This window comes from Thalassophryne amazonica, chromosome 13, assembly GCF_902500255.1.
Source record: "Thalassophryne amazonica chromosome 13, fThaAma1.1, whole genome shotgun sequence".
Classification (NCBI taxonomy): domain Eukaryota; kingdom Metazoa; phylum Chordata; class Actinopteri; order Batrachoidiformes; family Batrachoididae; genus Thalassophryne; species Thalassophryne amazonica.
Genome location: NC_047115.1, coordinates 25,299,746 through 25,324,542, shown reverse-complemented (window position 1 = coordinate 25,324,542; position 24,797 = coordinate 25,299,746). Strand labels below are relative to the sequence as shown.

Here is a 24,797-nt window from a genome sequence, read left to right as displayed (position 1 = left end):
CGACAATGAGATTGTGATGATGATGTAGGAGCCCTCAGCCAATCAGGGCCTAATGGTAAAATTAAGAAATCTATGGTTTGGTCACCGCTTTCTCACAGCTGATAATAATGCTTCCATCCAGACCCACCTTTTAGAGAATGGCACCAGACAGAGAAGCTGGGTGATCAGGAACTGTTTCCCTAAAGAAAATGGGTGTGACTAGCAACAGCTCCCTTCCATTTAAAGCAACAAATACAAAAAGTAAATTCTTGAAATCTGACTGAAATCTGGATCTTTATGTTAAGGCTTCTTTATGTCATTCTTTGGGGTATCTGTTTTTAAGACAACTGTCTTATATACTAGCTTGTTACCTCCACCAAGGATGTTTTTTTTGTTCCACCCGTGTCCATTTGTTGGTTGGTTGGTTGTTTTTTGGCCGGATCATGCAAAAACTAAAAACTTTTTTTTTTTTTAACTTGGTGGAATAGTGGGGTATGGGCCACAAGCAAACCACTTTTTTTATCCACTTTCTTTAAGCTACGGATCACTTTTTTTTTAACTAAGAAAAAGTGAAAAGTGTAAATTGCTGCATTTGTTGGCTGGTTGGTTGTTTTTTTGGCTAGATCATGCAAAAACTAAAAACTGATTTTCTTTAAACTTGGTGGAAGAGTGGGGTATGGGCCACAAGCAAACCAGTTTTTATCCACTTTTTTTTAGCTGCAGATCAGATTTTTTTTAACTAAGCAAAAGTAAAAAGTAAAAACTGCTGCATTTGCACCCTTAAACTGATCCAGTCCAGTTTGCATAATTCCACTAATGAACCAACCAAAAAACAGATGAACAGCAGAGACAGGCAAAAACTTGCAAAGGTAAATTTAAAAAAATTAATTAAAAACACAGAGATATATGGAGTCCTAAAATCTAAGAACAGGTGAGATTTAGTTTGTTGGCAGAGGTATGTGCTGACAGAGTGCCATTCTAGTTGAAAATGGCTTTTAATATGACCTCTTTAAATTTATCAAGAAATGGATGCATGGGGGATGACAATCAGCAGATGAAAGGTTATCTAGCTAGGTTAAAGGTCGCTTTCTCCGTAGAGGGCGGTGGAGAAGGCAGTGTAGTCAAGTGCCCCTGGTGGCGCGCCACGGCCAGTGTAAGGTGGCATCCTCATGATGCAGTATTCAGCCTGCTCAGCAGGGAGCTCCCTCCTCAGCTCTTCCACGAGAATGTAAGGCTGTAGAACAGAAAGTGAGCTTTAGGAAAACCTCCAAAACATTCCTGCTAATACCCCCCCTTTGTCCATTTTAAGATCATGAACTGAGCTGTAGGTCATCACTCAACTTGCCATAGCAAATACTTATAATAATGACAGGGATAGAGTAGATTAACATTGGCTAAGAATATCTACCCACGTAAACTGAACTAACACATGTATGGACACATACTTTGTCAGATGCCAGGATCCGGAAAGATGCCACGACCTGCTCTGCAGTGTCTGTATCAGCAGTCTCTCTGGTCATAAAGTCAATGAACGACTGGAAGGACACAATACCAGTACCATTGGGGTCCACCAACATCATTATACGGGCAAACTCCACTTCTCCCTGAGCATAAAAAAACATAATGTGCATTAAAACACAGCAAAACATATGTTTTTCTAAAACTGTCTCAATAATCCAACCACATTCAGAACACCATACCAAATCATAACCCATGGAGATGAGGCAAGCTCTGAAATCGTCTGTCTCCATTGCGCCATTCTTCTTCTGCAGTTGGAGGTTCACCATACCAGGCATAAAAGTGACAGCAACAAGAAATTAAGGAAGCCTTTAAAAAATAAAACAAAGATCCTACAAAATCTGTTACAGAGGATCAGGAACAAAGTAGAATGTAGCATTACAAACCTGTAGTTAACCTATTCCTGGTAATGTGGAAATATCCTTGCATCCTCCCTGACTTGTGTAAATTCAACACGACAAGTAATTGTATATAAGATAATTTAACCGTTCTGAAGCCAATTATCTACTGTTTTCTATTTTATTAAAACATGTTGTAGGGATTTGGTTTCACTTTAAATAACATAATTTTTTAATGAAAGAGTATTTGAGACTGAATGATTTGAATAAGAACTGTAGCATCAAACCTATTGTAAAAATTTAGTGTAGTCATACAAGCAAGCACTAAGAAACACGTTTCATAACTTGCAACTCAATCTCTTATGTCCAAATTATTGACTACTAGTCCTGTTTGACAAAACCTTGCATAAGCATGTTTGTGTATCACAGTCTATACTTTCTATTGAAAAGTATTTTAAAAAGAATCTAAATCTACAACTAGATCAGTAATCCAACATTAAACCTATGTCAAAACTACTACTATTGGCCTTAAAAGTGGATAAGACTAAAACTAAATATGACTTGATATTCATGGGTAAAAGTGGAGCCAGTTTTCCTAATGGACTTTCCTGGTGTCTTTTAAAGCTCAAAGGAGAAATGTTTAATATTAATATTCTCTCTCCATCAGGAGTTACTTTGGGTCAAACATATGGTCACCTGCTCAAAAGTGTCCCCACGTCTGGTAAGGACTCGATGGCTTACATACAGTGACTCTGTGGGGACGACACGAATGTGACCTCATACGTACAGGAAATACTAAGTGATCTGATTAGGTAGTTCTACAACTGCTGGAGTCACTGAAAGGAATGAAGGGAGAGATATACCCGGTCAAAGTGGTTGAACGAGGATCTGAATTCATTCATCTGCTGCTGGCTGATGCCCTTTGCATCCCGGGTCAGGATCTGGGTCTCGATCTCATTGATGGTTCGGGCGATGGTTGTGAGGAGCAGCTCCCACCCAACACGGATGTGCTGGTAATGCAGTGACACAGGAATAAGCAGTAAAATACACACAGGATATTTAACAACTGAACATCTGTTTTAGTGTTTGAGCTAATTATCACTTACCTCCATAGTGTAGTTGGTGTGTTTATTATCAAACACCAGCGATTCTTGGATGAGCTGGTGGTCTCCCTCCAGTTTATCGATGTTGGGCTTGTAAGCGACTATGACATGCTCACACTGCTTTAGCTGGGTCATCTGGTCCTCCAGAGCACCCCCTATCTCCAGGGAGCAGCGTCCAATTTCCTTTTAAGACAGGAAATGCGAGAGTCACCGAGACAGATTCTGGACTGAAGGCTGGATGGTTTTGGTAATACGTGCTATGTGCTATGTGCAAATATAGCATTGTGCATGTGCATGGAGGAAAATAATTATTTTCCAGCACTACTGAAGGCAGATCACTGGAACTGTGTTTAACTGATGCATTATATTATAAATATTGTAGGTGCAACTCTTTCTAAACTGTTTGGTGGGTTTTAATGAAACTTACACAATGGCAGCACACTGTATCAAGAGCTGCATGAAGCAAAATAATTCTGGTCCTACATCTATGAGGATAGATAACTGGAATTTTGTGTTTAATTTACACATCATAAGATATTGATATTATATAATACATGCCAGTCTTAAACTGTTTGCTGGGTTGTAATGAAACTGGCATGGAATTCCGCCATATAAAGTATGAACTCCATATGAAATGGAATTCCACTATATGAAGCTATACATGAAGGAAAATAATTCTGGTCCAACATCTTCCAGGGGTAATTGTTGGGAAAGTGTAGGAACACGGACCCACAACAGGGGGCGCAAATGAACGGACAATGGAGTAAGTCAAAATAACAACGCTTTACTGTTGTGAATGTGCACAACGAATACAACCAATCACAGCAATGGACAACAGTCAATTCACAAAAGTGTCGTGTGGGCAGGCTCGAAGATAGGAGACGCCTCTCCAAGGTAAGACCGGAACCACACGGCTTCCTCCGCCACAGGACCCCGGGAATACTGGAGCCGCCAAGTCCCGAACTCCCAGGTGGCCACTGCCTCCGCGTGTCGGACCTGGTACTGCTGGCGAGGAGCAAAGAACAGTTAGATGGGGGCGCGTATGCACCCAGGACTCCGAACAGCAGGAAAGGTACCTCCACCTCTCGTTGGAACAGTAATCCAAAAAACTAGCTCAATCCAAAGATGCACTCTATTTGCTTTGATACGTTACCTCTCTGGTAGAAACGATATCTCGGCAAATGAGGTGGAGATGCCGTCCTGCTGATATACCTCCGTAGTGATTGGGATCAGCTGTCTCCGGTGATGGGTGACAGCTGTCATCCTGGCTGCTCCTGTAAGGCGGCAGCGCCCTCCGGTGCCTGGAGCCCGCACTCCAGGCAGGGCGCCCTCTAGTGGTGGTGGGCCAGCAGTACCTCCTCTTCAGCGGCCCACACAACAGGACCCCCCCCTCAACGGGCGCCTCCTGGCGCACGACCGGGTTTGTCAGGGTGGCGACGGTAGAAGTCGGCCAGGAGGGCCGGGTCCAGGATGAAGCCCTTCTTCACCCAGGAGCGTTCTTCGGGGCCGTACCCCTCCCAGTCCACCAGATACTGAAAACCCCGGCCCATTCGTCGGACGTCGAGGAGCCGGCGCACGGTCCAAGCCAACTCTCCGTCGATGATCCGGGCAGGAGGTGGCGCCGGACCCGGAGTGCAGAGGGGTGAGGTGTGATGGGGTTTAATCCTTGACACATGGAATACCGGGTGAATCCGCAGTGAGGCCGGAAGCCGGAGCCTCACTGCGGCGGGATTGATGACCTTGAGTATTTTGTAGGGGCCGATGTATTGTTCTTGCAGTTTCGGGGAGTCCACTTGAAGGGGAATGTCTTTGGTGGACAACCAGACCTCCTGCCCTGGACGATACGTGGGAGCCGGGGCCCGCCGCCGGTCTGCATGGTTCTTCGCCCTCGTCCGGGCCTTCAACAAAGCAGAACGGGCGGCACGCCACACCCGACGGCACTTCCGTAGGTGGGCCTGGACCGAGGGCACACCGACCTCTCCCTCAACCACCGGAAACAACGGGGGTTGATACCCCAAACACACCTCAAAGGGGGAGAGGCCGGTGGCGGACGACACTTGACTGTTGTGCGCGTACTCGATCCAGGCCAGGTGGGTACTCCAGGCCGTCGGGTGCGCGGCTGTCACACAGCGCAAGGTTTGCTCCATCTCCTGGTTTGCCCGTTCTGCTTGTCCGTTGGTCTGGGGGTGGTACCCGGACGAGAGACTGACCGTGGCCCCCAGTTCCCGGCAAAAGCTCCTCCAAACCTGCGAGGAGAACTGGGGACCGCGATCGGAGACGATGTCTGATGGTATCCCATGCAGACGGACGACGTGGTGGACTAGGAGGTCGCTGTCTCCTGGGCCGTTGGGAGCTTCGGGAGGGCCACGAAGTGGGCCGCCTTGGAGAATCGGTCCACTATCGTGAGGACGACGGTGTTTCCCTGGGACGGCGGGAGACCCGTGACAAAATCCAGGCCGATGTGGGACCAGGGGCGATGAGGCACGGGCAGCGGCTGTAGCAATCCCGGTGTCTTACGGTGATCCGCCTTGCCCCTGGCACAGGTGGTACAGGCCTGGATGTAACCCCGGACGTCGGCCTCAAGGGACGCCCACCAGAAGTGCTGCCGGACGACTGCCACGGTTCTTCGCACCCCAGGGTGACAGGAGAGCTTAGAACCGAGACAGAAGTCCAGAACTGCAGCCCTGGCTTCTGGTGGGACATAGAGTTTGTTCTTCGGTCCGGTTCCGGGGTCCGGGTCTCGTGTCAGGGCCTCCCGGACGGTTTTCTCCACGTCCCAGGTGAGGGCGGCCACGATAGCGGACTCCGGGATGATGGGTTCTGCGGGATCCGACGGCTCCGTTTTGACCTCATCTTCGTGTACCCGGGACAAGGCATCCGATCTTTGGTTTTTGGTCCCGGGACGGTAGGTGATCCGGAAGTCAAAACGGCCGAAGAACAGTGACCAGCGGGCTTGCCTGGGGTTCAGTCGCTTGGCGGTCCTGATATACTCCAGGTTCCGGTGGTCAGTGAAAACCGTGAATGGCACGGACGTTCCCTCCAACAGATGTCTCCACTCCTCAAGAGCCTCTTTCACCGCAAGGAGCTCTCGATTGCCGACGTCAAAGTTCCGTTCAGCTGGGGTCAACCTGCGGGAAAAATAGGCATACGGGTGAAGGACCTTATCGGTCTTCCCGCTCTGGGACAGCACGGCTCCTATCCCTGAGTCCGAGGCGTCCACTTCAACCACTAACTGGCGACTAGGATCGGGCTGCACCAGAACGGGTGCAGACGAGAAGCGCCGTTTTTCAACTCCTTAACGCGGCATCGCACCGATCCGACCAGGTGAAGGGAACTTTTGGTGAGGTCAGGGCTGTCAGGGGGCTAACTACCTGACTGTAGCCCTTAATGAACCTCCTGTAGAAATTAGCAAAGCCTAGGAACTGTTGCAACTTCCTACGGCTTGTTGGTTGGGGCCAGTCTCTCACCGCCGCAACCTTGGCCGGATCAGGAGCGACGGAGTTGGAGGAGATGATGAACCCCAGGAAGGACAAAGAAGTGCGGTGGAACTCACACTTCTCGCCCTTCACAAACAGCCGGTTCTCTAACAACCGCTGCAGGACCTGACGTACATGCCGGACATGAGTCTCAGGATCCGGAGAAAAGATGAGTATATCGTCTAGATATACGAAGACGAACCGGTGCAGGAAGTCCCGCAATACGTCGTTAACCAAGGCTTGGAACGTCGCGGGGGCGTTTGTGAGGCCCGAACGGCATGACCAGGTACTCAAAGTGACCTAAGGGGGTGTTGAATGCCGTCTTCCACTCGTCTCCCTTCCGGATCCGAACCAGATGATACGCGTTTCTAAGATCAAGCTTGGTAAAAATCTTGGCTCCATGCAGGGGCGTGAACACCGAATCCAACAGGGGGTAACGGGTATCGGTTGCGAACCGTGATTTCGTTCAGCCCCCTATAATCGATGCATGGACGAAGTCCGCCATCTTTTTACCCCCGAAAAAGAAACCTGCGCCCATCGGGGAGGTGGAATTTCGGATCAACCCGGCAGCTAACGAGTCCCGGATGTAGGTCTCCATGATTCGCGCTCAGGGCCGTGAGAGGTTGTACAGTCTACTGGACGGGAACCCACTGCCTGGAACCAAATCGATGGCACAATCGTACGGACGGTGGGGGGGGAGTGTGAGCGCCAGATCCTTGCTGAACACGTCGACAAGGTCGTGGTACTCCACCGGCACCGTCCCCAGATGGGCGGGACTCTGACCTCCTCCTTAGCTTGGGAGCCGGGAGGGAACCGAGGAACCTAGACACACCCGATGGCAGGCCTCGCTCCACTGAACCACTACCCCGGACGGCCAATCAATCCGGGGATTGTGCTTCAACATCCAGGGAAAGCCTAAAACCACACGGGAAGTGGCCTGAGTCACAAAAACTCGATCACCTCCCGGTGGTTTCCTGACACCACCAGCGTTACAGGTGGTGTCTTATGTGTGATCGGAGGGAGCAGGGAGCCATCTAGTGCTCGAACCTGCACAGGCGAGGTAAGCGCCACCAGAGGGAGCCCTATCTCCCTGGCCCATCTGCAGTCCAACAGATTCCCCTCAGAGCCCGTGTCCACCAGTGCTGGGGCCTTCAGGGTTAAATCCTCATACAGGATCGTGACTGGGAGTCGTGTAGCAATGTGGGTGTGTCCCACGTGAATGTCTCGGCCCACCCCTAGCCCAGTCTCTAGGGGCGGGCGTTGGTGTTGTAACCGTTCGGGGCAGTCTCTCACATGGTGCTCTAGTGCACCACAAACAAAACAAGCTCCATGGGCCCGTCTCCTCTGTGCAGCTGGTGCCCTAAATGTTGCCCTACTCGTGTCCATAGCTTCGTCAGTAGGGGGAGCTGTGGCCCCACAGAGCGCAGGGGCCGTGGAGCGTGGGGAAGGCGGAGCGCGGTCGGAACCGGAAGGGAGAGGGACGGCGCGTGCCCGGCCACGCCCTTCGTCTCGTTCCCGCCGACGTTCTTCTAACTGGTTGTCCAACCGTATGACAAGATCGATAAGCCCGTCTAAATCCCGCGGTTCGTGCTTAGCCACCAGGTGCTCCTTGAGAACCAAAGACAGTCCGTTTACAAAGGCGGCGCGGAGGGCAGCGTTATTCCAGCCGGATCTCGCAGCCGCGATGCGGAAGTCGACTGCATAAACAGCTGCGCTCCGGCGCCCCTGTCTCATTGACAGTAGCACGGTTGAAGCGGTTTTCTCCTCTATTAGGGTGATCGAACACGGTTCTGAGCCCCCTCACAAACCCATCGTATGTCAGAAGGAGCCGTGAATTCTGCTCCCAGAGCGCTGTAGCCCAAGCGCGTGCCTCACTGCGAAGCAGGTTTATGACATAAGCTACTTTACTAGCATCGGTCGCGTACCTAACGGGACGCTGTGCGAAGACGAGCGAACACTGCATCAGAAAATCCGCGCACGTCTCCACACAGCCTCCGTACGGCTCTGGAGGGCTTATGTATGCTTCCGGGGAAGGAGGGAGAGGTCGTTGAACAACCAGTGGAACGTCAACGTTACGCACAGGATCTACGGGAGGGAGAGTCGCAGCGGCGCCCGGAGGGCGCGCTTCCACCTGCGCGGCGAGAGCCTCCACCCTGCGGTTCAGGAGGACGTTCTGCTCGGTCATGAAATCCAATCGAGTCGTGAAAGCGGTGAGGATCCGCTGCAACTCACCGATTACCCCTCCCGCGGACGCCTGCGCGTCCTGTTCTTCCATTGGCCGTTCAACAGCCGGTTGACGCCCCTCGGGATCCATGACGCTGGCCGAGATATCCTGTTGGGAAAGTGTAGGAACACGGACCCACAACAGGGGGCGCAAATGAACGGACAATGGAGTAAGTCAAAAATAACAACGCTTTACTGTTGTGAATGTGCACAACGAATACAACCAATCACAGCAATGGACAACAGTCAATTCACAAAAGTGTCGTGTGGGCAGGCTCGAAGATAGGAGATGCCTCTCCAAGGTAAGACCGGAACCACACGGCTTCCTCCGCCACAGGACCCCGGGAATACTGGAGCCGCCAAGTCCCGAACTCCCAGGTGGCCACTGCCTCCGCGTGTCGGACCTGGTACTGCTGGCGAGGAGCAAAGAACAGTTAGATGGGGGCGCGTATGCACCCAGGACTCCGAACAGCAGGAAAGGTACCTCCACCTCTCGTTGGAACAGTAATCCAAAAAACTAGCTCAATCCAAAAGATGCACTCTATTTGCTTTGATACGTTACCTCTCTGGTAGAAACGATATCTCGGCAAATGAGGTGGAGATGCCGTCCTGCTGATATACCTCCGTAGTGATTGGGATCAGCTGTCTCCGGTGATGGGTGACAGCTGTCATCCTGGCTGCTCCTGTAAGGCGGCAGCGCCCTCCGGTGCCTGGAGCCCGCACTCCAGGCAGGGCGCCCCTCTAGTGGTGGTGGGCCAGCAGTACCTCCTCTTCAGCGGCCCACACAACAGTAATTAATTGAAATTTTGCATTTATTGATGCATCATATGATTTTTGCACTCTTTCTGTACCATTTGCAGGATTTCAACGAAAATTCACTCAATTGTACCATACCATATGAAGATGTGCATGAAGGAAAATAAGTCCACTCTGATATCTTCAAGGGAAAATAAATGGAATTTTGTTTAATCAATGCATCATATGATGTTGACTTCAATAATACAAGTCCTCCTAAATCATTGTTATGGATTTCATTGAAATCTCAGAGTGGTAGCACACCATGTCAAGATGTAAATGAAAGAAAATAATTCCAGCCTGAAGTCTTCAAGGGAAGGTAACCGGAATGATGTTGTTTTAATACATCTTAATTGTCAATTACATGTACATGGATTGAATAGTTTGTTAGTTGACGTATTTTGCCACAAAGGATTTCCTCAGAAAATCATGAAATGACACGCACATCACAAAATGTATTGGTGTGCAGGGTCAAAAAATAGCATCAAAAGCAAAAAAGAAAGAGACCCGCACAGCCAGTCAGCTCCAAAGCAAACCTTTAATGCAGCACCAAAAGGTGCTGCATTAAAGGTTTGGTGTCATAGGTATTAAAGGCACTGCGCTGCGGTGGTTTGAATCATATTTGTCTAATAGATTACAGTTTGTTCATGTAAATGGGGAATCTTCTTCACAGACTAAAGTTAATTATGGAGTTCCACAAGGTTCTGTGCTAGGACCAATTTTATTCACTTTATACATGCTTCCCTTGGGCAGTATTATTAGACGGTATTGCTTAAATTTTCATTGTTACGCAGATGATACCCAGCTTTATCTATCCATGAAGCCAGAGGATACACACCAATTAGCTAAACTGCAGGATTGTCTTACAGACATAAAGACATGGATGACCTCTAATTTCCTGCTTTTAAACTCAGATAAAACTGAAGTTATTGTACTTGGCCCCACAAATCTTAGAAGCATGGTGTCTAACCAGATCGTTACTCTGGATGGCATTTCCCTGATCTCTAGTAATACTGTGAGAAATCTTGGAGTTATTTTCGATCAGGATATGTCATTCAAAGCGCATATTAAACAAATATGTAGGACTGCCTTTTTGCATTTACGCAATATCTCTAAAATCAGAAAGGTCTTGTCTCAGAGTGATGCTGAAAACTAATTCATGCATTTATTTCCTCTAGGCTGGACTATTGTAATTCATTATTATCAGGTTGTCCTAAAAGTTCCCTAAAAAGCCTTCAGTTGGTTCAGAATGCTGCAGCTAGAGTACTGACGGGGACTAGCAGGAGAGAGCATATCTCACCCGTGTTGGCCTCTCTTCATTGGCTTCCTGTTAATTCTAGAATAGAATTTAAAATTCTTCTTCTTACTTATAAGGTTTTGAATAATCAGGTCCCATCCTATCTTAGGGACCTCGTAGTACCATATTACCCCATTAGAGCGCTTCGCTCTCAGACTGCGGGCTTACTTGTAGTTCCTAGGGTTTGTAAGAGTAGAATGGGAGGCAGAGCCTTCAGCTTTCAGGCTCCTCTCCTGTGGAACCAGCTCCCAATTCAGATCAGGGAGACAGATACCCTCTCTACTTTTAAGATTAGGCTTAAAACTTTCCTTTTCGCTAAGGCTTATAGTTAGGGCTGGATCGGGTGACCCTGGACCATCCCTTGGTTATGTTGCTTTAGACGTAGAGTGTGGGGGGGTTCCCATGATGCACTGTTTATTTCTTTTTTTGCTCCGTATGCATCACTCTGCATTTAATCATTAGTGATCGATCTCTGCCCCCCTTCTCGGCATGTCTTTTTCCTGGTTCTTTCCCTCAGCCCCAACCAGTCTCAGCAGAAGACTGCCCCTCCCTGAGCCTGGTTCTGCTGGAGGTTTCTTCCTGTTAAAAGGGAGTTTTTCCTTCCCACTGTGGCCAAGTGCTTGCTCATAGGGGGTCGTTTTGACCGTTGGGGTTTTTCATGGTTATTGTATGGCCTTGCCTTGCAATATGGAGCGCCTTGGGGCAACTGTTTGTTGTGATTTGGCGCTATATAAGAAAAAAGTTGATTCTTTGATTGATTGTCTGAGGAATGGCGAGGCCCGAAACGTCACATTTTTTTGGTGCTCCATTAAAGGTTTGCTTGGGAGCTGACTGGCTGTGCGGGTCTCTTTCTTTTTCACAAAGGATTTCCTCCCATCAATATATCAACCATGCAAGCAACTACTATGATAGAGATGGGGGTGGGGTGTGTGTGTGTGTGTGTGGGGGGTCAGCTATCAATTTGTGAGCTTGAGCACAGACGTCTAGGTTAGGTTTATTTTGTTATCATCACCAGAAAGTCTGCTATTACTGTACTACTCTCCTGTACAGTGTATTTTTGGATGCAATTACCTTACCAATCTCGGGCTTCATTGGATTAGACAGAGACAACTAATTTTATGTGTAGTCATCATGTCTAACCTCCATCTTGGCCTGTATCCAGGGCCCAATGAGATTAGCCTGGGCTGCAAATTGCCTCCTCAGCCTTTCATGGGCATGTTGCCTTGCCACCTCCTCCTGGAGGGCACTGTCTCTCTGAGGAACCAGCTTCTTCACCTGGAAAATACAGATACTCCTTAACCGCTCATTTTAACCAAAAAATCATAGTTACATCCTCCTCAACTAAACTATGAGAATGAGATCCCAAGCGGGCACTGAGGATTTAAAAAGCAGTAGTTACCTTATCCCATTTGTTGAGGAGCTCCTCCGTTGTGATTGTGCTGTATGGGTTGACAATGCTGGCCCTGATACTGTAGCTCTGGGCAATTTTCTGCACCTCGCTATGGATACCCAATATGGCCTGTCTCTCTGCGTCCGCCTCAGGTAGAGTACCTTTGAACTGCTCATGAGCCGCAATTAGGCTCTTGAAAGTTGAAATTTGAATTATGTCAGAACATTATATGGGTGTAATATAAGAATATATAGTCCATTAGAGTAAAAAATGCCTCTGTAAAACCTGAATCACTGTGATAAAATATGAGGAGGATTGTTTTACCCGAAGTCTGACAAATGCAAAAGAATCACAGAAAAGTACCCTCAGTACTGTGACTTAACCTACCTGGACTTCTTCAATAGTATGCACCATGAACATGTCCTGCAGGTCCTCCATAGCTCCTTCCATCCAGTTGTTGAAAGGTGCTGACCTCTTGGCAAACTCTAAGAACAACTGATCAATAGTCTCCAAAAGCTTCTCTGTCCTCTGGGAAAAGCAAAAATTATAGAATGTGAAGAATGACAGTTGTTGCTATTATACAGATGAACAGTTTAATCGGATCATTAGAACGGATAACAAATTATCAATAATCCATTTCAACAGCAGAAGTCTATATGCAAACTTTAACAACATTAAAGAATATTTAAGTCAGTTTAAAAAAATATTTAACATAATTGCTATATCAGAAACATGGATCAATGAAGATAAAGGAATGGATTTTGAACTGGATGGATATGAATTTAATTGTGTAAACAGAAAGAATAAGAGTGGAGGAGGAGTGGCTGTGTATGTGGATAAGAACATGGATTATAAAATAGTAGAAAATATGACAACTGTGATTGATAACTTATTATAATGTATAACTATTGAAATATGTGAAGAAAAAAGCAAAAATGTATTAATCAGCTGTATATATAGAGCACCAGGATCTTGTATTGAAACATTCACTGACTGTATGGGAAAAATGTTCTCAAAAACTAATCAAAAAACTGTGTTCATTTGTGGTGACTTAAATATTGATCTGCTCAATCCAAATAAGCATAAAATAACAGATGAATTTATCAGTATAATGTACAGTATGAGTTTATATCCAAAAATCACCAGGCCAAGCAGAATTACATCCCATAGTGCCACCTTAATTGATAATATATTCAGCAATGATATTGAGAATAACACTGTGAGTGGATTATTAATCAATGACATTAGTGATCATCTACCAGTTTTCATCGTTTATAATAGAAACCATCGGCGGAATCAGCCAGAGGAGAAAATAAAATACAGGCGAGTGCGGACAGAGGAAAACATGAACACACTATAGAAGGATTTACAGGAGCAAAACTGGGAAAAGGTATACAGTGAAAGTGATGTTGATAGTGCATATGAAACCTTTTTACAAATATTTACATCATTATATGATAAAAATTGTCCAATTAAACAAGACTACAGAAAACAAAAAATCCAAGCTCGACCATGGATGACAAAAGGGTTACGAAATGCATGTAATAAGAAAAATACACTGTATAGAGAATTCATAAAACTAAAGACTAAAGAGGCAGAAAATAGATATAAGAAATACAAAAATAGATTAACTAATATTATACGGGTATGTAGGAAGGAATATTATAGTAACATATTATATAATAACAAAAACAATATTAAAGGAATATGGGATATATTAAATAGCATTATCAAAAATGGTAATAAAAAACAGAGTTACCCTCAGTATTTCATTGATAATAATGTCAAGAAGGAAAATAAGGATGAGGTAGTCAACGGTTTTAATAATTTTTTTGTAAATATTGGACCAAGCTTGGCAGAAAAAATTCCAGATTCCCAACCTGAGGATTGGGATAATAATCTCAGAAAGAAATCCCTGTTCAATGTTCCTCACAGCAGTGGATGGAAAAGAAATTATAGACATTGTGAATAATTGTAAATATAAAACATCTACCGATTTAAATGAAATTGATATGGTGGTGGTAAAACAGGTCATTGAATGGATTGTAGAACCATTAACATACATCTGTAACTTATCATTTCAAACCGGTAAATTTCCCAATCAAATGAAAATAGCTAAGGTTGTGCCGCTGTATAAGACTGGGGATAGACACCACTTCACAAATTATAGACCTGTTTCTTTGCTTCCACAATTTTCCAAATTATTAGAAAAGTTATTCAATAATAGATTAGACAAATTCATAAATAAACATAAATTACTTACTGATAGTCAATATGGATTCAGAGCACATAGTTCAACATCACTTGCATTAATAGAATCACTTGAGGAGATTACAAACGCCATAGACCACAAATTACATTCAGTTGGAATATTTATAGACCTTAAAAAGGCTTTTGATACAATCAATCATGACATATTAATCAATAAACTTGAACAGTATGGGATTAGGGGGTTGGTGTTGCACTGGGTGAGAAGCTACTTAAGTAACAGAAAACAGTTTGTGAAGTTGGGGGAATATACGTCATCATGCTTGGACAATGCTTGTGGCGTCCCACAGGGGTCAGTATTGGGTCCAAAACTGTTTCTAATTTATATAAATGATATTGTCAATGTTTCCAAAATATTAAAATTAGTATTATTTGCAGATGACACAAGCATTTTTTGTTCAGGGGGGGATTTGCAGGAGTTACTGAGGAGGATCAGTATAGAAATGGGAAAATTGAAAATATGGTTTGACAGAAACAAATTATCATTAAACTTAAGTAAAACAAAATACATGTTATTTGGCTATTGTAATACAGACATACAGGTTCAGTTACAAGTCGAGGGGGTAGATATTGAAAGGGTACATGAAAATAAGTTTCTGGGGGTGATAATAGATGATAAGATAAACTGGAAGACTCATATAAAACATATACAAAGTAAACTGTCAAGAAGCATTTCAGTTCTAAACAAAGCGAAACATATTCTGGACCACAACTCACTCCGCATTCTTTACTGCTCACTGGTTTTACCATATTTACAGTACTGTGCAGAGGTATGGGGTAATACTTATAAAGGTACAACACAATCACTATCAGTAATGCAGAAAAGAGCTATAACAATTATTCATAATACTGGCTATAGAGATCATACAAATCCACTATTTTTACAATCCAATTCTTAAAATTCACAGACTTGGTTCATTTTCAAACAGTACAAATTGTGTATAAAGCAATAACAATTTACTTCCAGCAAATATTAAAATATGTTTTTTAACAGATCAGGGGATTACAGTCTGAGGGGGAAATTTAATTTAAAGCATCAGTGGGCACAAACAACATTAAAAGGTTTCTGTATTTCTGTCTGTGGGGTGAGGATGTGGAACAGATTGGGAGTGGGGCTCAAGCAATGTCCAAGCATGAACCAGTTCAAACAGCGGTACAAAAATATGTTTTTTTCTAGGTATAGGGAGGAGGAAGGGTAATGAGGGTTAGGGTGTTTTTGTTTTTTGCTTCGGCTTGTAAATATATAGTATTTTGTATGTAAGTAGGTATGTGTAGGTGTATATTTATGTTTGTGTATATATATGTGTATATATATGTATATATGTATATGTGTGTATATATTGATATCGGTTTAGGTGTGTAGGAATCTATGTGTATATGTGGCAAAGGGTATTACTGGTTGTGGGGAAGAAGGGGTAGGGATAAATAAGCTGATGCTTCACCCTACCCCTTTTCGGACATGTTGGGTACACAGTAGGAACTTTTTTGTTGTTGTCTTTACTGATCTATCTTGTAATTGTTGTTGTATCAAATGTTCGAAATAAACAGTTTTCATTCATTCATTCATTCAATGTTGTGATTTATTAACATTCTGAAACTCTTGATTTATTAACATTCTGAAACTCTTGAGATCCCTTATGACAAACCAGCGGGATGCTTGAGACACTTGTCATAACTAGGAATCATTGTTTTCATATACACCTTGTTAGTGTCATGTTGGTCCCCACCCCCACCCGCCCCTTCCCCATTTGCCTTCAGAGAAGAAATTTAAGTCCTATACAGGCCTGGAGTCCCATTGTTGCTTGTCCTTATTCCTGGTTTGTATGTGTATATGTTTGAATGTGCATGTATGTTGTCAGTCCGTGCCGATGGCCAGAGACTCGTGAAGTTTTTAATCTAACACAACATGTCACTGGCTCAACGCAGATACACGGACACACATTGGACCTGGTGTTGTCGCATGGCTTTTCGGTTGGCCATGTTATTGTTGAGGATGCTGTGTTCTCTGACCATTGCCCTGTCATGTTTGACGTGTTTTTAACTTTTGGAGAGCAGCTGCCAGCTTTGCGTCATAGCCGTGCTATTAAGGCTACCACAGCGGCTGACTTTAGCTCTCTTTTTACCGCTGCAGCGTGTAGTCTTTTAAACCCGTGTCCATCTATAAACATGAACACGGAGCACCTGATGAACTCTTTTGTTTCCACCTGCTCTGATGTGCTGGACAGCATAGCTCCTCTTAAAATCATGCGCCCAAAGTCCAGGCAGGAGCCCTGGCTAAATGACACTACGCGTGCAGCTCGGCGTGAGTGTCGGAGGGCAGAGCGGAGGTGGAAAAAGAACCACCTGGAGGTTTTTTACCAGGTTCTTAAAGATAGCTGGAGGAACTATCAATGTGTGGTTAAAGCAGAGAAAATAAAATATTTATCTGACTTAATCGCCAACAGTGTTAACAAACCCCGTGTTCTTTTTAAAACTGTAAACTCTATTTTTAATCCTAATCCTTCCACTGCATTGTAAACAACCAATGAAACCTGTGAGAGATTTCTCTCCTTTTTTAATGATTGGTTGCTGCGATAAGGACCAATATTTCGCCCTCTTCACCTTGTGGCCCAGGGGCTAACGCATGTACGGCAGCATTTAGCCAGTTTGAGCCTGTGCCACTTGCTGTTCTTACTGGGATTGTAAGTAAACTCAAAGCCTCTACTAGTCCTACAGACCCAGTTCCTCCTCGCTTTTTTAAAGAGGTTTGGGGTACCATTGGCACCTTTGTGAGCGAGGTAATAAACAGTAGTCTGGTCTCTGGCACTGTCCCCACTTTTTGTAAAAATGCTGTTGTTGAGCCTCTGATTAAGAAGCCTGGTCTTGATCCTGTGACTTTAGCAAATTATTGGCCCATTTCTAAGCTTCCTTTGGTTTCCAAGATCTTGGAGAAATGCGTGCTTGCTCAATTTCAGCCGTTTTTAGATGCACATGGCATTTTAGACCCATTTCAGTCGGGTTACAAAACGTTTCACAGTACAGAGTCTGCACTTCTTAAGGTTTTTAATGATCTGTTTTTAATAGCTGATGCGTGAAGCTCTGCTATTTTAGTGCTTTTAGACCTGACTGCTGCTTTTGACACAGTGGACCATGCAACTCTCTTAACTCGCTTGGAAACCTGTGTGGGTGTCAGGGGGATTGCTTTGAAGTGGTTTGAGTCTTACTTGAGTGGGAGGTCCTTCTCTGTGAGGCTGGGGGACTCCTGCTCCTCTTCTGCTCCCCTGCAGTGCGGTGTCCCCCAGGGTTCTATCTTAGGCCCAATTCTTTTTGCTCTGTATCTCCTCCCACTCGGGGAGATATTTAGAAAACATGGCATGTCATACCATTTTTATGCTGATGACTGCCAAATTTACATGCCGATTGTCAAGAATAACCACTGCCCCCTGACACCCCTTCTCGACTGTCTCGGTGATGTCAAGGCTTGGTTAGCACAGAATTATTTAAAACTTAACGAGGGAAAGACTGAGATAATTCTGTTTGGCAATTCCTGATTTGACTTGGGACCTCTCCAAAGTTTTGTGCGTCCCAAAGTCACCAGCCTTGGTGTCACCATAGACAGCGATCTTAAATTTGATAAACAGGTTAACGCGGTTTTAAAATTGAGTTTTTTTTACCTTCGTCTTTTATCAAAAGTGAAACCTTTTATCCCTTTTAAATTGTTTGAACAAGTCATGCACGCTTTTATTTCTTCTCGTTTAGACTACTGCAATGCACTTTATTCGGGGATTAGCCATAACGCACTTTCCCGACTGCAGTTAGTCCAGAATTCAGTGGCTCGACTTTTAACAGGGGCCAGAAAGCGTGAGCATATTACCCCAATTTTGGCTTCTCTGCACTGGCTCCCTGTACGTTTCAGAATTGATTTTAAGATACTTTTGTTTGTTTTTAAAGCTCTGAATGGACTGGCCCCACAATATATCATCAACTGCCTCCAGGTCTACACTCCAGCACGAGCTCTGAGGTCCGAGGGCCAGTCCCAGCTCATGGTGCCTAGGATGAGACTTAAAACTCGAGGGGACAGAGCCTTCTCCGTGGTTGGTCCCAGACTCTGGAACGCTCTGCCCTACATGTCCGATCTACTCCCACTGTGGAGTGTTTTAAGTCCCGTCTTAAGGCCCATTTTTATTCCTTGGCTTTTAACACCATGTGAGTTGTACGGTCCTTGTGTCTTATTTTATTTTTATTTTATTGAAATTTATTTTTTTATCATGGTTTTATCTATTTATGTGTTATTTTATCTTATCTATTTTATTGTTATTATTGTTATTTTCCGTGTCTATGCTTTTGTTGTGCAGCACTTTGGAGACTCTGGTCTGTTTAAATGTGCTTTATAAATAAAGTGGATTGGATTGGATTGGTTTCCTTAATGTGAAGAGGATTGGACACCAGTCCCTCATAGTTTACTTCATCAACCAATGCTGATACCCATTTACAGCTGGGTAGACTGAGACAATGCAAATGTCTTGTCCAAGGACTTAGACAGAGAGCATGACCAGGAATCGAACCCAGGTCTACATATTGGTAGCCCAATTATTGTCCACTGAGGTAGCCATTTTGCCTTCAGAAATGCCTTAAATCTCTCTGATGCACAGTAGATTCAAGAAGGTGCTCACACATTATGCTCTATATTGACATAATAGCATCACAGAGTTGTCACAGCATTGTACCACCAACAGTTGTCTGAATTGTTGATACATGCTTGTTGCAGCTGAAATCAATACTTATCAGACAAGACATTTTTTCCATCCTCCATCGCTTGATTTTAGGGTGCACGTGCCTACTGTGGCCGTAGCTTCCTGTTCTTAGCTGACAGAAGTGACACCTGGTGTAGTCTTCCACTGCTGTAGCCCGGCTGTTTCAAGGTTTAACATAGGTTCAGAGATGCTCTTCTGCAGACCATGGTTGCCTCAGTAGTTACTAATATCTTTCTATCAGTTGAAACCAGTCTGGCCATTCTTTTCTGACCTCTGCCATCAAGAAAGGACTTTCACACACAAACCCACTGCTCAATGGACTGTTCTCATTAAATGCTGGAGGTAGTTTCTGTGAAAGATGTAGATCAGCAGTTTGTGAAATACTCAAACCAACCTGTCTGGCCGCGACATCCATGTCATGTTCAAAGTTCCTAATCCTCTGAGGTACATGAATACCCTGGCATGGAGCGTTACAGAGATTTTATTCCACCACTACCTGAAACTACAAATTCTCAGTTGTACAACCCCAATTCCAATGAAGTTGGGACGTTGTGTGAAATGGAAATAAAAACAGAATACAATGATTTACAAATCCTCTTCAACCTATATTCAACTGAATACACCACAAAGATAAGATATTTAATGTTCAAACTGATAAACTTTATTGTTTTTGTGCAAATATTTGCTCATTTTGAAATGGATGCCTGCAACATGTTTCAAAAAAGCTGGGACAGTGGTATGTTTACCACTGTGTTACATCACCTTCCCTTCTAACAACACTCAGTAAGCGTTTGGGAACTGAGGACACTAATTATCAGTGTCATGAGTCATGACACTGATAATTATCGATATCGATGCCATTATTGATTCTGCTTATCGATCCGATTCCTTATAGATTCCCTTATTGATACATCTTGTGAATTTTGTACTAAAAGTAGGCGTTACAGGTTTTATATGTATTTCATTAAGTCTTAAAGTAAATAAATATGAAATTGATCACTGTATCCTTGATCTCTGGACATAAATAAAAATAAACAAAATGGTGTTTCGCTTTGAAGTTATTAATTCTGACTGGATTCTATCGTTCTAACTTGACTCGTCAGAGAGCCACGCAGCGTTTGGAGCTGTGTGAACAGAACGGAGGAGTCCCAGTTAGTGACTTTAATCCGCACAAAAGTGACTCATGAGTTCACATATTCAGGGATGAAAGTGGTGAAAAACAAAAAAAGTTGAAACCCAAAATTACCCCCCAACACCACCTGCACGAATATTCTAGAAGCTCTGAAATGCAATCTGGGACTATTCCAGGCAATAAACTGCAGTGAGTGCAGCATAGGTGAGAAAAAAAACACAACTTTCCTTATTCAAATTCATTCCAGTAGTATTCTGCTCGTACTAGGATGCAGCAGTTTTCTGGCTTGGCAGATAGTTCTGGAGGAAATCACTGAAGAAATGAACACACTGAAAATATGGTTAAATTAAACTTAAATAAGACAGGGATGAAATGGAGGTGTAAGAGTCACTAGGTGTTCACAGCAAATACTTATTTATTTCTGTATGTATGTATGTATTTATTTATTTATGTATGTTCATTGTTAGTTGGTTTTATGAGCAGAGATATGTTGGCATTTTCATTTTCTGTTTACATTTTCTGTTGTGTTTTTATTCAGGTTCTTTTTGTCTCTTTCTCTAAAAATGTATATAATCATTAGATTAGTTATTATTACTATTATTGTTGTGCTTGCTATTATTATTAATATATAAACAAAAATAAATTTAAAAAATATTACAATTTGTAATACATTTGATTCTTACAACAAACGACAGCTGCAACTGCTTAATGCTAAGTTTAACATTGAAAATGCCATAGACATGCTAATGTGTTAGCATCGGTCCCGTTTTTAAGTTATAAAATAATCTATCAACTGTTTCAGAAGACCATAACAGGTCGGTTTAACATAAAAAAGGTAAATAATACTCACAGACGTATGCTGTTTAGGGTTTTAGCGGGGGAAAGTGAAAGAAAAAAATTAATCAACGAAGCAATGATCGAAGCACTGCTTCGATTGGTTCAAGGTTCAAAGCAAAGCCGCGCTGCAGAAAAGTTGATTACAGACCCACTGCACATATTTCTTTTTCTTTATTTTACATTGTTTTAAAATCTTTTTCATATATTGCACTACATGACCTAAAGACTTTGGTAAACCCATTTCTAACACCAAACAGATTGTCCACATGAATAACAATGTGTATTCACTTAAGATTTGAAGAAATTCTAAAAACACTTTTTATAGTTCAGCATTAGAGCCAAATTATATCTTTTTCACAGTGTTTTTGACAAATATATGTCTCAGAGTCAGGAAGCTGAGATTTTCCTGAACTTTTTATATGCAATGCATGGGTATTATACTTTATGCAATTACCTACTGAAGTTAAAGTAAAAATCAAGACCCCAGAGGATTAAATGACCTTTGCTCCCTATTTATATGCTTAATTTGAAGTTTGGTAGATCCTTTTGACCAGGCCTACATACAAAAATGCATTGAGTTTTTGCAGTACAGTTAAACAAGTGTACCTAATAGAGTGGCCAGTGACCGCAATCTCCACCCCCCCGCCTCCAAAAAAAAAAACAAGGACCCCAACTTCACCTGTTTCATAACTTATCTGAGGGTGCATCACATTGTTTGGTTTACATTAAACCCCTTCTTTTTTGGGTGTCCCTGACAAATTGCAGCTCCCACCCACCCACCGTCTAAAGCCAGGGAGTGAGAAAGGGACAGAAAACAGACCCCTGTCCTTGTCATTCATGCAGTACTAATCCTTGGCCCTTTTCCCGGACTCTCACACATTTGCAGGTTTAGAACAGCCTGCAAAGTTCAGAGAGAAGTGCGTCGTGGGCTTCCAGCCAGTCACTGAGGACGGGACTTTCTCTTTATCACGTTCACCCTTCCTTTTAACCGTCATATCCGTGACAGGAATCACTTCTGAAATGTCAATAACGGAGTTCTAAATGTGCTTCCAGTGACTTTTTGATTCACTCGGCCTTCAAGGCGCCTTCATTCTGCACTGACAGTGTGGTCAGAATGGAACTAGAGCACCCTCTTGTGGAGCCTTTACTTATCCAAACTGGACAAATCTATAAAATTAAGGTAAAACTCCTAAAAATGAACAGAAATTCAAGTGTCTGGGTGAATTCTATTTTTAATAACCAGTCTTGGATGGTGTCCTTCACCTCCAGTGCCTCTCTCCTCTTCTGAGTCATGGTTCCGAGTTTGTCCCACAAGTCACAAATGGCCTGGCAGCGCAGGTTCACACCAGCCACATCGTGGTAATCCAACTCACTGGAAAAATAAGATCGCAAAGAGATGGAAAGATGTGGAAAAATGTAAAGAGCAATTATGAAATTCAAAGCCAAAGTTATTTATTTTCCATGATGTGGTTGCAAACCAACCAAAATAGATTTTTAGACTCATTATGCAGTGTTGACTTTGGTGTCAGATTATTCCCAATCTAATAAAAAGCATTTCCTTTCTGCATTGTGTCAACATAAACTGAAAGCTAGAGATTTAAAAGTGATTCATCCTGTTTTATTTATCTCTGCAATGGAACAAACTGTTCATGACCTGTTACTTAAATTTCACAAGAGATCATTTTGTCAGGGTCAAAAGTCAAAACAGACATTTCCAATCAATTTGAGGAAAAATGTTCAGATGCATCAAATAGGAAGTTGGGATCACTGAGAATACTTTCATGCCTTCATACCTCTGGGTCCTCAGGCTTTGATGCCTGGGAAGAGCTTATGGAGTCATAAGGTCAGTGGACAGAAATTTTTGGTGATGCCAGTATTTGAAGAAAGTCCAAAGAAGGTCCAAGTCTTTAGGGTCCTGGTGCTTCTTGTCTTATTATATGGCTGTGAGACTTGTGACGTTAACCAGTGACCTTGTGCAACAACTGGATGTCACTGATACTAGGTCTTGTCCAAGGATATTTAGATACCGCTGGAATGACTCTGAAGGAACAGTTACTGAGGAAGACCCACTTGCAATGTGAGTGAACGTGAGCACCAAGATTTTAGCTATGTGGCACGTTCCAGAGGTGGGACGAAGTCACCATGAAGTCACTCTCAAGTCATGAATCAGCAAATCCCAAGTCAAGTCTCAAGTCATAATAACCACCAATTGTTTTCAAGCTGACTTCAGACCTGACTTGAGGCTTGCAGATTGGTGACTTCAGAGTGACTTGATGGTGAATTTGTCCCACCTCTGACACGTTCCCCTCAGTGTTTGGGACCCCACCAGCTGGAAAAGGCAAAGGGGATGCCTACAGTTCACCTGGCTGTGGCAGATTGATGGTTACTTTTGAGAGTTGGGGATATATCAGTTGTCTACCTGTGTGTTTGTCATCTAGAACCTGAGCAGTCAAGAAAATGTGGAACCAGTTTTCCACATTTGAGCAATGTGCTGCACAGGACCTTCTTTGGAGTTTGGAAGTGTGCTAACTTTGATTGAGGCATACCATGAGGGATGTACTGGCATTAAAACCTGGTCTTCAGTTTCCCTCTCCCCACTTCCATGATTATAAGTAATTGCTACACTACGACTCCCTTGATAAGATCAAATTGAGGGATAGAATTCACTTCCCTTGTGACTGGATCAAATGGCACAGCAGGGTGGTTCACGTCTGAAGGATGATAAGATGGACCATATATCAAGCTAAAGTGGACACCATGTGTCTTGTGGTTGGTGAGACAACCCTCATAAGGATCAGGCTGATTCATGCATAGAGAAAAATATTACCAGTAGGTTTTAAGATCCACAAACGTACATCACAATGACTTTTGTTTTTGGGCTGCTTTCAGCGTAGTACATTTATAATCTCAGTGATTTATCATCCTACCTTTTATAAGAAGAGTGCAATAAACACTCCATCTTAAACGTACAAGTGAGAGCAACTGACTGCAGAAGAAAGCATGTCAGTTAAAGCCCTAAGCAAAATAAACCAACAACAAAAGAAGCAAAATCATTTACTAGCACTACAAACCTTAAATAAAACCAAGGTGCCATTTCTGCTTCTAGCCTGAAACTCTGTTCTTTGGTCTCTGGGTACTGCTTAAAAATGAAATGTCCTGTGTCCAATCCCAAATTGAGACGCCAATGAGGGACAGCTGGTCATTACTGGCTGCTGACTGAAAATGTGCCACGGGTTTTTCACTGTTACTTTGCTCTGATAAGACATGACAGACAGGATGAGGTGTTTGGTCGACTGCTACTGTGACCCAGACCTGGATTAGCAGCAGAAAATGAATGAACCAGTGAATAGCACCAAAAGTGGTTCCCCTATGATTATGAGCCAAAGTACCACGTTTGTCACAATTTGATTGATTGACTGATGGACAGATCAATCACAATGATGCTAATGTGAATGTGATGAAACATTACAACTAGAAGAGCACTCTGAAAATGACATCCATTTTCAGTCAAACTTGGTGGAGAAACTCACTAAAGGTTCCTCTTGCAACATAGATCATGTCAAGGTCATGAGTCAAACATCAAGGGTTAATCAGAGGTCATTGTCTACTGACTGTGGAGATGTCTTCAAAACACAAAGAGCTAATTCAATGACACTTAAAGGATAAACTCTGTGGACCATCATCTCATAACACATGCAATGTCAAGGT

General features: G+C 43.6%; 1 protein-coding gene across 1 annotated transcript in view; it reads right to left on the bottom strand.

Moving 5' to 3' along the window:
* Positions 1–708: 708 nt before the first annotated feature.
* Positions 709–24,797, bottom strand: part of actn2b (actinin, alpha 2b) — a 52,328-nt gene continuing 28,239 nt past the window's right edge. Inside the window, exons 13-21 of the mRNA XM_034185038.1 lie at positions 22,353–22,461; positions 12,507–12,647; positions 12,129–12,311; positions 11,870–12,004; positions 2,942–3,121; positions 2,699–2,845; positions 1,680–1,745; positions 1,425–1,583; positions 709–1,213 (exon numbers count right to left, since the gene is read on the bottom strand). Coding sequence (XP_034040929.1) covers positions 1,055–1,213; positions 1,425–1,583; positions 1,680–1,745; positions 2,699–2,845; positions 2,942–3,121; positions 11,870–12,004; positions 12,129–12,311; positions 12,507–12,647; positions 22,353–22,461 — 1,279 coding nt within the window. The 3' untranslated portion in view covers positions 709–1,054. The remainder of the gene's footprint in view (positions 1,214–1,424; positions 1,584–1,679; positions 1,746–2,698; positions 2,846–2,941; positions 3,122–11,869; positions 12,005–12,128; positions 12,312–12,506; positions 12,648–22,352; positions 22,462–24,797) is intronic.